Raw genomic sequence first — 19,154 nt, forward strand, 5'->3', positions numbered from 1 at the left:
GAGGATTTGTATGTTCTCTATAAGCGGCATTATGCATTATCCTAACTGATCTTTTTATGGACACCCTGTATTTATTAAAAATGACGTGTAGTGTATAATAAATAAAGGTTTGACAGATTATTTTCATTTTTGCTATTCAACATTTATCAAATTAGTCAAACAGCATTCTGGAACTACTTTACCTAAATACAAATGTGGAAGGTATTTGATTTGTTTTTATAACTTGCAAATTATACAATGGTGGTATCGATGGAGACACAATGCAACCAGACTGAGTATTGTAGGTGAACGCACAAACTGACATAATCCACAGCACTTTGCAACTCATTGCTTTGAACTAAATCTCAATCTTCCTTGGCTACGTATTGTGAGATCAGGGTTAGACATTAAACATACTTATACAGTACATGGCAAACACGAACATGCACGTAAAATCACCACAAGCACAAGCCGGTCTGGATAAAGCTCTCCTGACCGCCTATTAAGTCTGACATCATTGTTGTGATCAGCTTTTAGCAAGTTAGAGACAAATCAGGTAGTAAAACATGAGCACCAGATCGGTAAAGGCCTACAAAAAACGCACTGACAGCACAGAGCCACACACAAACAGTGATGAAGATTTAATGATGGGATCAATAAATGTATGAATGCCAAAGTATATCAGCCTCTGGCACCTTTACAGCCAGTGCTAGGCGCCTCTACTTGACAAGACAGCAGGGGGAGAAGTGTTATGCATCCTTTTACAGGGACACACAACCAGATCAAATCCATGCCAGTTAAATACTCCAAAACTTTGAAGCAACTATCCCTGGGTGTGCCCTTGAGCAAGTCATTACAAGCATTAACTACTCAAGGGGCTTTGTAGAACTGCTGGTAGTAAATGTTCCACACAAGTGTATGAAAACACGCAGCAAAATGATCGATGGTGTCAATCACACAGCATGTTTGTAACAGAACCAACAACTGACAGAACATGCACAGGTGGTGACCAGACTTCTCATACTTGTGTCATGTAGCCACCTTATGAGCACTTGCTGGTGTCATGCTAAATTACACCCTGTGCACTAGTAATCCCATTAGACTAGCTCACAGGCTAACAGAGAGAATGGATGGATGCTTCTAAAGGGGGAACACACAATAAAATGTAAGACTATTCCCGCTGTTAATTATCCCAAACTAGCCTAAACAAAAAGAGTCAGCCCACTTGGAGAAGACACACTTAATCATGCATCCAGCAGTATTTAACAAATAGTTACACATTTATGAATACATGCGGATTACTGCATAGATGCTAATATGTGTTTTATGCATGTTTTTTTTGTTTTGTTTGAGAACCTAATTACAGTAGATGGTTACCTCATGGAAATATGTGCAATGATCTGCTATCATTGCTTTCATCATCCAAGTCATTGACTCTTCAGCCTCTCTACATGTGTCTGTCAGGATGGATAAGGAATGTGTGTAAGACTGTATGCCAGGGTGCGGAGCTTAATTAGCTTGCAATTGGTATTCATGCGTGGTGACTGTAGGGAATGAATTAATTGCAGTCCAATTCAAACGTTGACACACTTTTAAAGTTTTTTTTTTTCAACCCCTCTTGCTCCACCTCCCTGACAGAAAGCAATGAGTGAGGTACAGATCACATTTATAAGATGAGAGCAAGTCAGAGAAGAAAAGGCAGAAAGAGACAGAGTGGAGGACCACTGTAAAGAGAAAATGCGTTGTAGGTGAGCACTATGTCAAGTGAGAAGGATTAGATTTTAACCTAGGAAACAACATTCTTAAATGCAAACCCAATGACGAGTGGTTTAGTTTGAATAATAGTTTCTCAGATGCATATACATTTTATTATTAGGTACAAGCCAATGAGTTCAAGTAAATGAATTTACAATGTTTAAATAGTGTTTGTAGTTTTCAGTTGTGCTACTCTCATGTAGCTAAATAAAGCAACCAAAATAATCAAAAAACCTCTCCATATGATGCAGTGCAGTTCTATACCACTGCAAAATATAACCACAATACATAATGAGCATATTGTTCAGTTAACAAAAAATACCTGTTTTGTATTGGATATTATTAGATTATGCAATGCTGAGATGAGTGTATTGCATTTAACTAAAACTGTGTTTCCCCTTTAGGGTCACCAGTGACATGCGGTGACATACTGACCAATGTTCCCGATAATTTTCAAGTGTCTGAGCTTACACGCAAACGACCTGAGCATTGCCTGCTGTGAGCGCCTTCAGACGTGCACACTGTAGTATCACACTTCAGCCTCATCTCAGCTTTCCACTCGGTATGTTATCAGGAAGTGTCCAAATTCAACTATTTTTACTGAAAGAAATGTATGAAAAATTGAATCGTACTGAAAATACATTTATATCACAGTTAAAAGGGCAAATATTAATATCAATTTTTTGCTGTTATTTGTTTTTTTTGTTGTTTTTTTTCTCTTCCCTGACCGCACATCACTGATGGTGACATTCTACATGGTGTAAAAATGTATTTTTTTTTTTAAGTGCATACCTGTGGGTCAAACAAGAAGTAAGGACGTCCATTTTTGATCTGAATAGCAATGAATTCCTCCTGATTTCCAGGAGAAAGGGCGCAGAGCAGCATGCCGTCTGGAGAGTAAGTCTTGAAACTCAACTCAACACCTGAAACAAAGATGAAGAGATTGTAACATAACAGGAAATATCTTCATGACAAAGTTGAGAAATCTTCATAGAAATCTGACTTCATATATCCATAATTCTTGTTACAGCTCCATCAAGTTCATGATCTCCCAATTGCACCAAACCTCTAAGCTGACTCCATTTTCGCTAAAGCCAACTGTCGAGGATAATCTTACCACAAAGACACTTTGGGAAAACATGAACCTCAGAGGACGAGCCTCGGTGGACACCCTTGATTCCACTACTTTTAAAAGCTCTTACTTGTAATCTCTAGCTTTTATCTCTAAAACCAAAATCTTCCAAAGATATTGTGGCTCCTCCTTCCTGCCTCAACAACATCACAGAGCTTTTCCTTTTCTGTCCTTCTCCTTAAGTGCTCGCACAGGAAGTGAAAACCAGCGCAAGGTTCACTTTTCACTTTAGAACTAACTTTATCCGTTTGGGATTTCAACTCGAACTGTACCTGCAGTTCCTAAAAAAACAACAACAAAAAAACACAACCAATGGCACAGTTTGTATCAAGGTTTTGAGCATTAAAGCAATAGAAGAACCAATGTCATTCAATATGCTCATAGGTATCTATACTGCCAGGAAATAGGAGGAATAAATAAACTCCAGCTTTAAAAATGGTCCGACAGAAGTAGTGGTTTTTGGTACTGTCACTGAAAAGGCGACAAATGGGCAGCAGAAGCACATTACAATAATTGGAACTCCCATAATCACTCTTAACTGCATTCTGCTATTTAAGTTTTGTGCAGTTATTCTAACAGATATTTAATAAGACATTCAGTAGGGCTGTGGACTGTTTTCCATCTATTCCTCTGGATCAACTTTCCATCAATATTAGGGATGAGCATTTCACAAAATTGCCTTGATTGACTCTAGGGACTTGCCATTTCTGTTGAGCAGAATAATGGTTATGGCATGCCAGACAAGGATATACAGTACGGTAGCTTCCCATAAGAGATGATGTGCTTTTTTTCATGCCAAATGTGTATGCTTTTACAGATGCTTTGTCATGTGCTACTGACAGAGCATCATTCATGAACAGTATGATAACTCTCAAATATGCCGATAAGAATCTTCTGTGATTTAGGATACAGTACATTTACATCAACAACTTAGAAATATGTGATTGACTGAGTCCAGGGGTTTAGAGGTTTTTATTTCTGTCCTGCTTTTCTCACACACACACACACTGCCTTAAGATTTCTTTCTTTTGTACCCCAAACCCTCAAGCAGAAATGTATGTTCTCACACACAGACACATGTGCTATCATGTTCCAACGGAGCCAAGATTGAATCTTAATCCGCGAGCAGATCTACAGTTTCATGAGTGCGTCTGTGGATGCGTGTGTCTGTCTCTTCAGGGAACAGAAGTGTGGGAAGATCTGAAGGGTTGAATGCAGGAAGTTCAGAGTTCATCAGGAGCCGGTGTTAGCAAAAATAATTAAGGGTGAATTCACTTAACATGCAGGAAAGTCGAACAGTTACATGGCCAGTTCAAGATGAATACAGATGAACCATTTCGAGATAAATCCTTTTCACACTGTTCTGAATAGGCACATACTCTCAATGGGCACAACCTTTTTAGTGCAGTTCAACACATTGCAATCTACAACCACAAAAATAAAACATACTGTTAAATGTGACACCTTTCTGACAGTGTCAATCAAAACCGCATATTTTTCAAAACAGCTTTTCCAGGATATGTTAAGGTTTTAATTATATTTTAGCTACGTATAAATTGGCATATAGTAAGCAATATATACTTGCAATGGTCCACAAAACACAGCCAACCAAGGTGTTTCATATATTTTTTTCTTAATATGCCTTCTTGGGTGCTATTTATATTTTAATCCAAGATGCACTTAACTTTATGCAGTTGATGTGATATGTTTTCTTACAACAGACTTTTAAAGAAAACCAGACTTTTAGGCCACTCTTGAATGTTTTTGAAGTACATGTATGTAGACACTGTGCACGGGAGACATCACATATTCTTTGCATTGTGTGCATGTGTTGTGTACATCAAGTAGGCATGTGTCATTTACATTTGTGACCTTGTCACTGCAAAGAAGAGTGAAGTCATGACAGATACCTGACATTACATTACCCCCCTTTAACCTTCTCCGTGACACTCTCGTGATCGGGTCCCTCTGCTTTTAACCTTCCCCCTATTACCCCCCTCTAACCTCTTTAGGTTTTTTCCCCTCTGTTGCCTGACATTTATATTAATATTTTTCATTTTGCATTTAAATTTCCATCACTTTCACTACAGCAGCTATCGACATCAAGATAACTTTTTTTTTTTTGGACGAAATGGAAAGGGAATGTATGCAAATTAAATTTTTTGCAAACAAAAAAGAGAACACGACCACCCATTAATAACGGTTAAAAGAACATATACAGTATACACTGTACAGTATATACTGTATATATATATATACAGTATATATACTGTATATCTCCTGATATTGGTGGGGGGGCATGAAAACATTTCTGTTCCCTGGGGGGACATGACAGAAAATAATTGAGAACCCCTACTTTAACATCACAGTGTTACACTTGAGGGGACACTTTATTAGGCACACCTTCACAATCTAATGGGATTAAATATAAGAGCTAAATCAGACCAAAAATGTGTATAAGGATAGAAACGTATTAATTTAACATTTGGCATTATTATTGTGGTTTTAACTTTTAATGGTGTAGAAGTGCACTGAATCATATTGAGGTGTATATAACATAATCATGTTAAAAAATGTGCATATTTGAGCCTTTGTGTCTGCAAGATATAGAGGGATAGACTGACAGACACAGGCTCAGGAAGGTGCTTGGTCCAAATGTACAGCAGCTAAGTGACACTCTGCTCGTGCTCAGCATTACTTCCTTGGGATTCCCCCTCAGGACTTGTGCTACTTCACGCTGACAACCACTTTGGAGCCATCAACAAACAGACCTGAGCACGCATCATGACAGGAGTCCCAGCTACACACAGACCCACATGTACAACCACACACACACACACACACACACACACACACACACACAATAATGAAGTATTGTCAACAGGGATTGGGCTAATTGGAAAAGACTAATCACAGCCGTGTCACTCCTCTGTTGGGATACTTGAATGAAAAGTATCCCAAGTGCTGTGTTTAAAAATGCTTTCACACCTGTAGTCCAATATCTCTGGTCCAAATCAGTTGGCTGGACCAAGAACGTAAACAGGAAGACGGTTTAGTGACTTGTGCGTGAAACATGCACAAATGGTCCTCCTTCACACATTTAAAAGAAGATGCACTGCTCTCAGATGATCTGCCAACCACATACAGTACATTCTCAACCGTGGTTGGTAACGGTTTTCATGGTGTACACAGTGATCTTGGACTGGTTGGTTTGGTCCACACTGGAGTTTGGTAACTGTTATCCGACCTGACCCGAGGAACAGCACCAATGGGGAAATAAGCAAGTTTGACTTTTTGTCATGAAATTTGTACACCTATGCTGTTTAGCCTTTTCATTTTGTTGCACTGCAATCTGGGCATTCACTGTTGCACTAAATCATCACCCAAACATCTCATCATCATCATCATCATGCCAGAAAAAACACTGTATTATAGATAACATGGTATATTCAATAAACAGCAATATACATTATAAAAGGGAGTTTTATTTATTTGCCAGTATTGTTTCCAATGCCGTTAAATGTTTCTGCTCTCTCTGTCTCAGTAAAGGGAGGAGGTTGTGTGTAATCATCTAGCCAACATAACCTGAATAACTCCAGTCATGTTAGCTCTCTGCTGGCATTAATCAGAGCTTGGCGTATTAATGAGAGCGCGGCAGCTAGCTAATTACACCCATAGATTCTGCTGCAGCCCATTAAATATACAAATGACAGAATTAAAGAGCCCAGCCTCTTCTGATTAATCTTTAAATGGGGAAAAACTAATGATGTCTGTGCAAACTTTCCTTTCACACATTTCTCCCCCCTCTCCTCTCAACATCAGTGCCTGGCAATCAATCATATTAATTAGGGAAAAATAATTTGTATCATTTAACATTTCCCTCTTTTCCTGCTCAGTTACTCCAGTGGTGCTGTAGCACTCTACTATATTAAACATGAATGGAAATTATCCAAGCCTATTTGTTTCGGCATTCAGTTTTTTTCCCTAACCTATGTTTGGGATGTTTCATCTCTCTTCATTTAATGAAAGCTGAAAAAATACATCTGGATTAGCTGAAACACTGCGTGAGGATGTATGATCAGCCTCTTTCAGACTCAAATATAGAAGAAATTCAAATGAGGAGGGAGGACTGCATAATCTGTTTTAGAGTCTGTGTCCATTTAAATCCATTATTTTTTTGAGTGTAATGTACTCCCGTCTTTATGCACATATTCCTTCAGCAATAAAAGTACAAGTATGAAGTCACATTATGGGACTTTTATGTGTAACTGTAGGTGCATCATAGAAAAGATGAATGGACTTACATGGATTTATGGAAACAAGCACTTAGCGAGTATTCATATCAGTGCACTAATTGCATATACTTATAACCCTGTTTTAGCTGAAATTCAGTGTGGTACATACTGACCTAAAGTACCTCATATTCATTTAGGATTAAGAAGCATCGTTAATCACAATTGAACAGACTCATTTTATGGAAACATGCACTCCTATCACAATAATAGCATATGAAAAACAACCTGACAAAAATCATTTGGTGGAGGTCATAGGCCGTACACGGCAATGTATGCAATAAATAATCCATGCAAAGTTTTGACACTGCCCAAAGATGAACGCTGCATGGGACGTCCTGTGGCTTTGCGTATACGTAGAACTCCCCCCCCCTTCAAAAAAAGACTACAAATTGGGAATCCAAATCTGACAGTTGTCATTGCACAGAGTTTCTCTGTTTCCTTGAGGCATCAACGATTGACGACTCTCTCCTCTGTGATCAATTGACTCTCGAGGGGGCATTACACTGCATTACATTCATAATCCAATTTGGCTTTGATTTGTTCGCTGTTCCGTGCGCTTCGATGGGAATAATTGTCTGTAGATGATGCTATTAGTATTGATGGTTGTAAGAGGGCGATGGTTTGAGGACTGCTGACACATTGATGGTCCACAATAGATCCGGTCAGAAAGTGACTGCCTGATCCGTTACCTTTTATGAAAAAGGAGAGTGGAGTATATAGCGTAAGAAGGTTTTACTCAAAGATGGATCAAGTTTTCGTTGTGATCAAAAACCATTTGTTGATCTGCAACACAAGGCTTTGTGTAGTGTTCAACAGAAAGACATGAGCAGAGGCCAGGCTGGTGACAGTTTTGTCTGTTTCATATGTGTGTAACCCGCATGGTTCAACCAATTCAGCTCTGGGCTAGACATGGTCCACAGAATGAGAGTCAAGAGCACTAGCTAAAAACCCGGACTGTCAACTCAATGTCCGGCGCAACTGTTAAAGTGTCAAGGAGTGAGGTTCACCAACGTACATCCGCAGAGCTGCACCATGGCACCGGTTACACTCAGCCCTCTAAACTTCACTCTCATCCGGGTCATAGCACCAATGCAACCCGCACTGGAGCCGAGAACGGATTCAAGGAGTGAGGTTTATCAACGTAAATTCACACGGCCACACTGGCTGGCATACATTACACATGGAGCATGACTAGATGTTCAAAAATTAACAATATGAATATGAGTGGGACGAAAACCACTTTTTCCAATTCAGGATTGAATGCACTGCACTGTTTCTGTACACTTCCATGGGGCATCAACCATAGAGTACACAGGGTGGGAGATAGACAAGCTGTAGTTCGCTGAAGTGAGTACTGCGGGTACTGCAGTTTGCACTCCTCAGAGTCCAAAAACATGCACGTTCGGTTAATCAAAGACTCTAAAATTGTACATAGGTGTGAATGTGAGTGTGAATGGGTGTTTGTCTATATGTCCATATGTGCCCTGTGATTGACTGGTGACCATTCTAGGCTGTACCCTGACTCTCACCCAAAGTCAGCTGGGATAGGCTCCAGCTCACCCGTGACCCTAATGAGGACAAGCGGTATAGAAAATGAATGACTTATTGAGTGTCCATATAAGTATAAAACAAAGAACAAACTTGTGATACGCTTATTGAGAACAGTGAATGAGCTTCAAGTGGCACACCAGAAGAGCTTTTGCCGCTCAAATCCAGCTGATTAGTATCAGCAGTCATTAATTATGAGCGTCAGACTGGCTGATGTTCTCAGATGAAGCAGAACATGTTTGGCTGAGCAGCTCAACCCTCTAATGATGCTGGTAAACAGAAAGATAATTGTCCTTTAAGTTGACTGCAGAAGTCATTCTAAAAGGATTGTCACAAGAAGACTGAGCTAATGCAGAGTAATTAACAAAAAAACAACAACCCAACAACAATACTAAACAGTAAAGCCAGCATATATGATGACATGTGTGACATATGGATATGTTTTCTTACCGGTGAAGTCAATGTTAACAGGCAGTGTGTCACTTGGAAACTGGTAGTGGCTATTCCCAGAGAACCACGTCCCTCTGATGAAAGAAGCTTGTGGGTCAGAAAGAGAGACGTCTGTCCTCTCCACCTAGAAAAAAAAAACGAAGAATGACTACAAATACACCAAAATTTCAACTACAAGTAAACAATACCACTTTTTCTATTTTAATAGACGTTGGCTGAAAAACATGTCATAACCACTTCATGAATTATTGAGCTATGGACAAGAGCATGTTTCATAAGGTCACTATGACCTTAACCTTTGATAACCATTTGAAACACTTCATGCTGGACTTTAAGTGGATGGTTGTGCTGGATGGATTGAAATTCCCTCAGGACCTTCCTGGGACGTCGTCATACAAGAGATGAGGACAAACATGTTGTCCTTCTGACCATGCACGAGATCAACACTGACGAAAAACGGGGTTTTAAACTTCCAAAAACAGACTCTTAAACCTTTGACATACCTGGTACATTGGGTGTGGTCCATTTACTTGAGCTGGGACATCCCAGTCTATCTGAATGGTTGTGTCATTGACTGGATGCAGTCGGGGTAAGGACAATCCAGTTGGAGCTGATCAGAGGAGAAAATAAAAACAAATTAAAAACAGAAAAACATGAAAATATATCAACAAATAAAAATATGTGTGGTATGTACAGCACCTTCACGAAAAGGAGTACACCCCTCGTATTTCTGCAAAATATCTAATTATATGTTTTCGTGGGACAGCTATAAATAAACTACATATTGATACAACATAAAGTAATCGGTGTATAGCTTGCATAAAAATGTAAATTTAGTGTCCCCTCAAAATAACACATAGCCATTAAGCCTTTATGTGCAGTAACAATTCCTTTATTGTCAGATCCTCAGGGAGTTCTTTGCCATGGAGGTGCCATGTTGAACTTACAATAACCAGTATGAGATTGTGAGAGACCAAATTTAACATACCTGCTCCCTTTTCACACCTGGGACCTTGTAACATTAATGAGTCACATGAAACCTGGGAGGGAAAATGGCTAATTCGGCCCAATTTGGATGCTCTGGGGTGTACTCACTTTTGTAGCCAGCGGTCCAAACATGAATGGTTGTGTATTGAGTTATTTTGAAGGGACAGTAAATTTGCATTGTTATACAATTTGTACACTGACTACTTGACTTTGTAAAGTGTCGTTTCTTCAGCGTTGTCCCATGAAATGATATAATAAAATATTTCCAAAAATGTGAGGAGTCTACTCACATTTGTGAGGAACTGTATAGTTAAATACAAAGAAAAAATATATTTGTGCATCATCGTTATAAATGCAGTTATAATGTTTTTATATGTGTAAATGTGTGAATTTGAAAAAAAATACAGTAGGCAATGGAGTTATATTGAAGTACTTATATTGCAGCTTAAGGTGCCATTAATATTTAAGTTGTGGATAAAATTAACTTAGTTGTTTCCTTACAACTCAGTATTTCCTGACATAGAGCCTTCGCGATTACCACTTTTTTCAATTTTGCAGAGGGTCAATTTAATTTCCTTCTCTCACTTTTTAAGTTAAATTAAATGTCCTTTTGAAACACACTGTGCGCTATTGCAACCACAGCTTCAACATGTATTAGAAATAAATCAAGCCAAGACTGGCTGATATGGTGAGTGATGATGTATGTAAGAATGGAAAGGGGAAACAGCATGTGATGGAATAGTGTTCAGATGTGTGTGCAGTAAGTGTTGTCCCATTCTTGTGTTTCTTGGTGTGTGTGTGCGCGTGTCTCCCTCTAATGGTCCAAATGGTTTCGGTGGGCGTAAATTAGCTCCCAGTGACACACGTGCGACCATCATCAGTGCGACTTCTAATAGAGCTCTTAAAAGGGGAGTGGACGACATCTCATCTTGGCACATCAAACCATAAATTACTGCCAATCAATAGCTTACCAGTCTATTGAAATTGAGCTACGGTGACATTAAGAACATTGTCTGCATCGCAGCACGCTCATACCACACAGCATATACACATGTCCTATTTTAGACTTTAATAAAATGTAGTAGGCATAATGTGTCTTTGATAAAAAAATCTTACACACCGACAATTCTAAATGTGAATGATAGGACCACATTTGCCTCAGGGTTGTGTCTGACACATTTTTAAACCAACAGGTGATGTCGTACCAATAATTTCATTAGACTTAACATCTCACATTCTGCAACAGCGTATCATTAACAACAAACTATCACCCTGTTTTTGATATTGCGTATACCGTAAATATACAGTATTTGTTAGATGTTAATTTTCTGTTTTTATCATGTGTTATAGTCATTACCTTAGAATACAGTACAACATAAGTGCGGATGAGTTACGCAGTTTGTGTAAGTTTTTAATGTTTAAGTGTAAAATTATTCATAGACCAAATTTTCAAGTTCTGACGCAAGTTCTGTCTGGAAATCAGGTATCTTCTGGATGGAAATGACACAAGAAAGTGACTGTGAGAGGTTTTGTAGAAGACATTAAAAACACTGCCATTTTCATTTTTTGTAACACTTTGGAAATCATTCATTTCTCTGACATTTTTAAGAAAAGCATTCTCAATAATCAATGAACGATAAAAGTGAGAAAAAGTAGGACTAATTTTGAACATGGACCCTTTTGTCTAAATGCAAATATGAAGGTTGCTCTTTTAAACATGTGTAAGTTATAGTCTTTTGCTACCTTTTTTTGTCATTTCTACCTAAAATATGGTAGAAATGTACCTTTCATTCATTCAGTTTCTTTGCCACTTGTCCTCACTAGGGTCGCGGGGGTATGCTGGAGCCTAACCCAGCTGACTTTGGGAGAGAGGCGGAGTACACCCTGGACTGGTCACCAGTCAATTGCAGGGCACACATCATAGAAATTGACCTAATTGTTAAAATAAAAATGTACTTTAAAAATGGTCCAAAGTTATGAATAATACAAACTGTACAGTTGATTTTATGCATTACATAACACATCATAAATTGACTATTAACAATTAGCAAAGCATGCAATGTATTTTTTTTTTTAATAATTTGAGGCTTAATGCTATGTTCAAATTATAGAAAACCCCACAGGCATTCAGACCCCAAAAAAACAGGTCCATGTTAAAAGAATGCACAAAGACACTGCACATAAAATATGCTTTGACACATGATTAATTGATCACCAGTGTGACTTTTCAATCAGAGCTGAGCTTTTCCTGAGGGGTTTTGTGCTGCCGTCAGGTGTTGTGCTTGTTAATTCACTCAAGTGTGTGTTTCATACAATGGCACGTCCAGTTACCTTACCAGTGTGTGCTCAAACACACATCCATACACTTACAAGGTTAACAGTCCAGCAGAAAGGTTAATTTTAGCTGCCGAGATTGTAATGAAGCAGCTAAATCACATAGCGGCTCCCGCGAGCCAAAGTGCACGTTGGAGTTTTCTGGTTTTGCAGCGACTGACATGTCCTAACAGGCTCTTAAGTGTACAGTTACGCCACGCACACAAGCACACAACTTATTGACATGGCCATTTCTTGCCATGCATATTTTTCCTCTCAAGAACGGCCTTAGGCCAATTATGCGTAAATCAATAAAGTCCCTGTTCTGTTGAGTGGTGCTAGTGTGAGTGTGTATGTGTGCAAGTCCCTGTGTGTATGCGTGTCTTGTAGAACAAGTCTTTATGGATGTAGAATACATAAAACATCACCATCAGCCCCTGATTAGCCACTCACTTTACGTCGTGATCGATAACTTTCCGGGGAGACGCGCACATGGAAACAATTGCAAATGCTTCAACACATATGGACAGTTTGCATCTGTTCTTGGCGTGCACACTAATGTTTGGTCATGTGCTTTGGTGTAGCTCCGCTGCTTTTGCAGATGCTGCCTGCTCACTTACAACAGATGGTAGCAGTGCTCTAATGGCCCGCTTGTATGTATGCTAGATTTATTAGTGCATCAGTAACACACTCAAGTGCACCTTACTGGGCTGACCACTTAACGTACCACTTAATGTGGTTTATGCTATTTCTACATACAGTTTCATCATGTTACATTTTATTACTTTAACCCAGTTCAAAGGAAGTTTGGACAAATGATCTAGATTAAATAAGTTACAATTGGGAAAATAAATATGGTATTTGATCCCCTGCTGATTTTGTAAAGATATGAACAGCCACAAATTTATATGGAAGGTTTATTTTAGAAAGACAGAATTTTTAAAAATCCAGAAATTTGTATTTGGTTGAGGGAGACAGATATTCGATCCCATTGCAAAATGTGGCTTTGTATTTGCTGCAGAAAACCCTTGTTGGCAGTGGTCAGACATTTCTTGTAGTTCATCACCAGCTCAAACATCTAAGAAGAAGCTCCAAAACAGAATGATTCCACTTCCGTGTTCAACAGTAAGGAAGGTGTTGTTGGTGTCACATGCAAACATGTCGAGTCAAGCTGATGCCAAGAGTTCAGTTTTCAATTTTCAACCGCACCTCATTCTCCCAAACCTTGTCTGAGTCATTCAGGTGTTCTTTGGCAAACCTGAGACCGGTCTGTACATGTGCCTTCTGGCACTGCAGGATCTCAAGCCATTACAGCTAAGTGTCTTGCCAGTTTTTCTTGGCGACTTTGGTCCCAGGACCCTTGAGATCACTTACAAGCTCCTGCCTTGTAATTCTGGGCTGATCCCTCACTTTTCCCTGAATCATCCCAAACCAGACAGCGACAGCGATTGACTGAGCTTGTATTTCTTCCAAATATCACGCCAACAGTGGTCTCTTTTTCTCAAACTTCTTGCTGAAGGGACAGGACTAATTTGTATGCTTTATTAGTATGTAACCGATCTGTGGGGGAAAGAATTCCAGCTGGATGATAGGGGAATCAAATACTGATCTTGTTTAACTAAACTAATACAAATTCAATTTATAACTCTGTGTTCAAATGAACCTACCAAATTTTAGACTGTTATTGTCATGATCTGTAGTGCCGCTCTGCTACCGCCTGTCTGTATGTTGTTGGGGCGCACTGCAGATTGGCCTGGGAGGAGCCACCTGAGCACACCTGCAGCAAATTTACCTGGGACTACTTTAGCTGTGCTGTTCGGTGTACACATTACCAGATTGTTCTCTGCATCTCACCTGTCACCTGTATACCCCTGTCTTTGTATTACCTCTTATTGTGCTATCTGGTCCTCCCTTGTTGCGTGTAAGTACTTTTATCCTGCTTGTTTAATTTTGGTTGTACTTTTGCTCTAGCCGTGCCTGCTTGGTTTTCAGCAGTGTCTTTACTTCCTGTCTAGCTGTCGTGCCTGCTTGGTTTTCAGTAGTGCCTTTATTTCTTTAGCATTTTTTTCTCCTGCTTGGTTTTCAGCAGCACCCTTTGTTACCACTGCCCCTTTTTCTGCTATTACTGTGTCTACCAGCTTTTGGTGTTAGTTTATATTTTTCCCATGGCTCGGCCCGGCGGTTTCTGTTTGTATTTTTCTCATTGTAGGATACTTTCTGCTAATACACTTTTGTTATACAGATTGACTCGACATTCTGGAATCCTATACATCGGCCTTGGCTGCCCTTGACAGTTATCCTTTTAAGGAACTTGCAAACAAAAAAAATGTATTATTACATCAGTGGCCTCCCCTCCTGGAGAGTGACTAACAGGCACGCATCCTGACCACTGAACATGCCCGTACGCCTCACCGCCCTCCAGGCATGCAACCCGCAAGCTCTTGGCAGGAGCCTAGCCCCAAAACCCGACCGGAGGTATCATTGCTCGGACACCAGATCGCCTCGCCGCAAAAGCATGTAGCAGTTAAGTGAGAGAGAGTGAGTGACAGAGCACAGCGATGTGCCTGTGCAAACATCAGTAGTTATTGCAAGTTAATATACTGTAGTTCAATATCTGCCTTTGCTACCTCAAAATGAAGGCACAAATATAACTCCATAGACGTGCACATCCACAAAAATCTTCGAGCTGCGGCTCTTTAGGGCTACGTTGCATTGACCAGTCTCTCTCTCCTCACCATTGCTCGCCCACGACACTGAGCCAACAAGCCAAGATGTCGTTTAATCATAGAGCCCACGCCACAAACCCGACCCCGACGAAGATCCACAAAAGTAGGGTTGGCCAAAGTGCAGCTCGGAGGCCATTCGCGGGTTGTGGCTCATTTGTCATTGCATCACTGCAAATAAATAAATAAATTAAAAAACAGCAAAAATTCTAAAAAAAAATAGAGCAAAAGACACAATGAGGAAAAAGCTGAAATGTTGACACCAACACCCATTAATAACACAAAGCATTGTATTGAAGACAAAGCTTTAAATATGTAGCACATTTACTTTACTTTCTACATATATGTATATGTACATGTATATGTATATGTATATGTATACGTATATGTTGCGCAGGTTCACGGCCGAGACCATGTGTCTTGGTCTCCAAAAGGTTGGTGACCACTGCTATATATGGTCACTAACATACGCATACAGCAACAACAGTGCATTTTTACAACTTAAGTGAACATGGAATAATCTGAACACTTAAATTACATAGAAAATATATAATGTGAAATTTTTGGTGACTTCATCATTGCAGTTTTAAACTACATAGAAACAAGTGGAAAAAAAATGCTATGCAAATTGTTTTGAGATTAAAAAAATAAATGTAAAAAAAGCCTTGCCAAACGCGCATATGTCGCTATCATTTCTTAGAGTTGAAACAAGGGACATCTTTGGCGTTGGATGAAACACAATGGTGGCAACAGATGTGGCTGTTAAAAATACATTCAAAAAGTCAACTGGGTACAATAAGCCATATTGTATTGTACTGTATTACAGTCAAGAGAAGTCTTTGGAATCACTTAAAACAAACATTGTGGCTGTGTCAACAGATGTAGCCATTAAAAATACATTTAAAAAGTCCACCGATTACAATATGGGGGATCATTCATCACCGTAAGCACAAGAAGGACTTTTTTAAGAATTGAACGCAATGAAAACAGTCGCTATGTCGACAGATGTAGCTGTTAAGACTACGTTCAAAAGATGAAATCCCTGAGCAAGTATTTAAAGATGAAAGGCTGCTTTTTCCCTATCAACCAGCCATTGTATGTGCACCTAAAACCATAAACAAAACAAGAAAAAAAAATGAGCAGTAAGAATAGCATTCTCAAGTGAACAGATGGAAAAGTATGTAGAAGGATCAAGTGTGCAGAATGATTCATGTTTCTCTGCTGTCATTTTCTATTTTTTCAAGACTGAACAAGACTGAAATGGTTTTCAGGCGAAAGCAAAAAAAACGAAAGACTATTACAAAACATAGAGAACATAATGGCAATTAATAAAAAAAAAAAAACAGTTTGAAACGTGCATCTTCGCTGTTTACCACCCAGACTGCCTGTGTGTCCTCTGCTTGTGTTGGGTGATCGACACGCACTGTATTTTGGTAATTTGGTTTAAGTTTAAATTAATACAAAAAGCATGTAATCAACAACAAGAAGTTGCTACTTTTCTGTGATATTTGCTGTGTAACATCTATGTTTAGGTATGACAACTTCAAATGACATTGATCATTTGAGTTACGAGAGATTCTCCACTCAAAAAGTATTCGTGCTTTACTTAATAAAAACAGAGAAGGTATTTTTAGGATCTTACGCTTGTGCTTTCAGTGCCAAATATTTTAGAGTGTCCTTCATACACTTGATATGAAAGATAACTGGCTGTTAAGCTAAATGGTCTTGACAAAGTACAGTATTTCATGATCAGAAAAAGACAGTGATGGTATTAATTAGGGGTGTCACGAGATCCCGAACAGGCAGGAAGAAGGTCCACTATAGATTGTTTCAGCACCCAGCTGCTTCAAAGAACAATGGCGAACAATGGCGAGTGAGACCTCTTGTCAGTCACATAGGCGCTTCATCTCTGTGAGGAAGGCGGGGTCGCTAACATACACACAGCAAAAGAGTGGAGCCTCATGAGGAGCAATGCAAGGTAACGTACAAATTAGGAGGGAAAAAGATGCTTGCAAAGCCAAATGCCACAGCCCCCGTGTGGGAATATCAATGAGCAAGGTGAGCCCATCAACATGAACAACCCCGTGTGTTGAATTTATTTGAAAGTGGTAGCAACAAAAAGTCACCAAAATGAACTTGCCTAAGTCAAACATATTCACCCGACCCATCAAGATGCAGAGCCTTCATTCTGACAGTCAACACTCACTGAGACTTCTGGTTGACAAAGTAAATACAAATGGAACAGCGCAAAATGGTTTGCGTTCACAGAAAGTCACTGCAAAACAAATGCTGCACTTTAATACAATGAAAAAAACCTCACAATTTCTTCCATTTTCACTGTAGGTTTAAATCTTAAGTGTCCAAATACAGTATATTTGCCCACATAATATATCTAATGTATTGGCTTTTTAAAATGAAAACAACTAATCAAATATTTTGGTGTTACCTGCAGGTAGAGTCCGACCCGAGCTTTCTAAACTGGTAATGCAGCCATTCTTTGTGCAGAGTGTCACAGTGAAGTTGTACAGTTGGTAAGGCTTCAACCCTTTCGCTATATAAACAGGTTGGTCAGAGGGTCCAAAATGCTGCAGCACCTAAGGAAGAGATATTAAAGTATTATAAGTCATGTTAACTGTGTGTTTCTTTTATAATGATAACATTCAACACTAACCTGGCTGAAGACAGGAGGAGTATATGTGTTGTTGGTCTGTTCAGTCAGCAAATTGACACGAAATTCAGTGACCTGCCCTCTGGCAATGACCCCGTCACCTTCAGTAGTACTCCAAGTGACCTGAAGACTGGTGGAAGTCAGAGCAAACACTTCTGGAGGAGGCATCAACTCTGGAACTAAAAAAAACATGGACACAGATTAGATATAAAAACATATTGGACTGTACCACTCATGGCATCTGGGTGTAAAATAGACTGTGACTGTTATGTTTTCTTACACATGTACAGTATGCACAAAATCAGGGACACACACACACACAAATTTTAAATGATGTTATCCTATGCTTATTACCCAGACACATAGCTTAGAGTGATGTTGGGGGCAATCGCTTAGTCTTAATGAGCCATATAATCTCTTTGAAATTCAAATACCTTAATGAGTCCCCTCTAAGAAAGCGAACACACACACACACACACACACACACACACACACACACATTCTTCATTTCCTCCCTCATTTCCCTCGTTCCTGCTCACATTATGTCTAACAGTCTGTTGTGTTATTTTTAAATAAAAATCACATTTTATTCCATTTGTCAAAATGGGGCCATTTTTCCAGTGTTGTTTCACACCACCAGAAGAACGTAAATTTTTCATTTTATTACAAGTCTACTAGATTAAAATGTTGTACGACATAATTACTGAAAGACAGATGATAACACACTACCCTAAGTATGAAAAAGTCATATCAGGGAAAAAAAGGTTTATTTGCTTATGTCTGTGTAGATTCTCAGTCATGGTAATCCACCAAGGTTGAATCGAGGCAACTAGACTCTTCTCGTTTGTTAAAGATGTTTCACCTTTAAAGGATTAAAGGCTTGTTTACATATACATTTTAAGTGTGGAGTCTCCCTATTTATGTCTCTGGTGGGTGTGTCCCTTGAGGGTGGTCACAAGTTGTTGTGGTTATTGCTGGGCTAACTGTGGGTATCCGGACTGGGCCACTTTGTCAAATCTGCCAGAAGGAGAAGGGCCTCTACACCTGAGCACAACCAGGAGGTGGGATGTGGTGGTCCCTAATGTGGCTGGTTTATCAGAGAAACTCAGAAGAATTTTCTCCAAACAAAACATATCAATGTATTGCAAACCCACCAACACCCGCAGACATAACTGGTTCACCCACACTTAAAAATTACAACTGAAGACGCCGTTTGGATTGAAGATTAAATGTCTTCAATAAACAAGAAGAGTCCAGTATCCTTGATTCAACCTATGTGGGTTTATGTATTTTATGTATTTTGC

At 39.3% G+C, this 19,154-nt stretch overlaps 1 protein-coding gene across 3 annotated transcripts in view; it reads right to left on the reverse strand.

The window, feature by feature from the left end:
* Nucleotides 1-19,154, reverse strand: part of ush2a (Usher syndrome 2A (autosomal recessive, mild)) — a 186,853-nt gene that overhangs the window by 121,791 nt on the left and 45,908 nt on the right. For all 3 annotated transcript variants that reach the window (XM_054771236.1, XM_054771237.1, XM_054771238.1), the window contains 5 exons: nucleotides 17,854-18,029; nucleotides 17,629-17,776; nucleotides 9,663-9,769; nucleotides 9,160-9,283; nucleotides 2,527-2,657 (listed from right to left, as the gene is read on the reverse strand). In XM_054771236.1, the coding sequence (XP_054627211.1) occupies nucleotides 2,527-2,657; nucleotides 9,160-9,283; nucleotides 9,663-9,769; nucleotides 17,629-17,776; nucleotides 17,854-18,029 (686 nt within the window). The remainder of the gene's footprint in view (nucleotides 1-2,526; nucleotides 2,658-9,159; nucleotides 9,284-9,662; nucleotides 9,770-17,628; nucleotides 17,777-17,853; nucleotides 18,030-19,154) is intronic.

The sequence above is a fragment of the Dunckerocampus dactyliophorus genome, chromosome 3, assembly GCF_027744805.1.
Source record: "Dunckerocampus dactyliophorus isolate RoL2022-P2 chromosome 3, RoL_Ddac_1.1, whole genome shotgun sequence".
NCBI lineage: Eukaryota > Metazoa > Chordata > Actinopteri > Syngnathiformes > Syngnathidae > Dunckerocampus > Dunckerocampus dactyliophorus.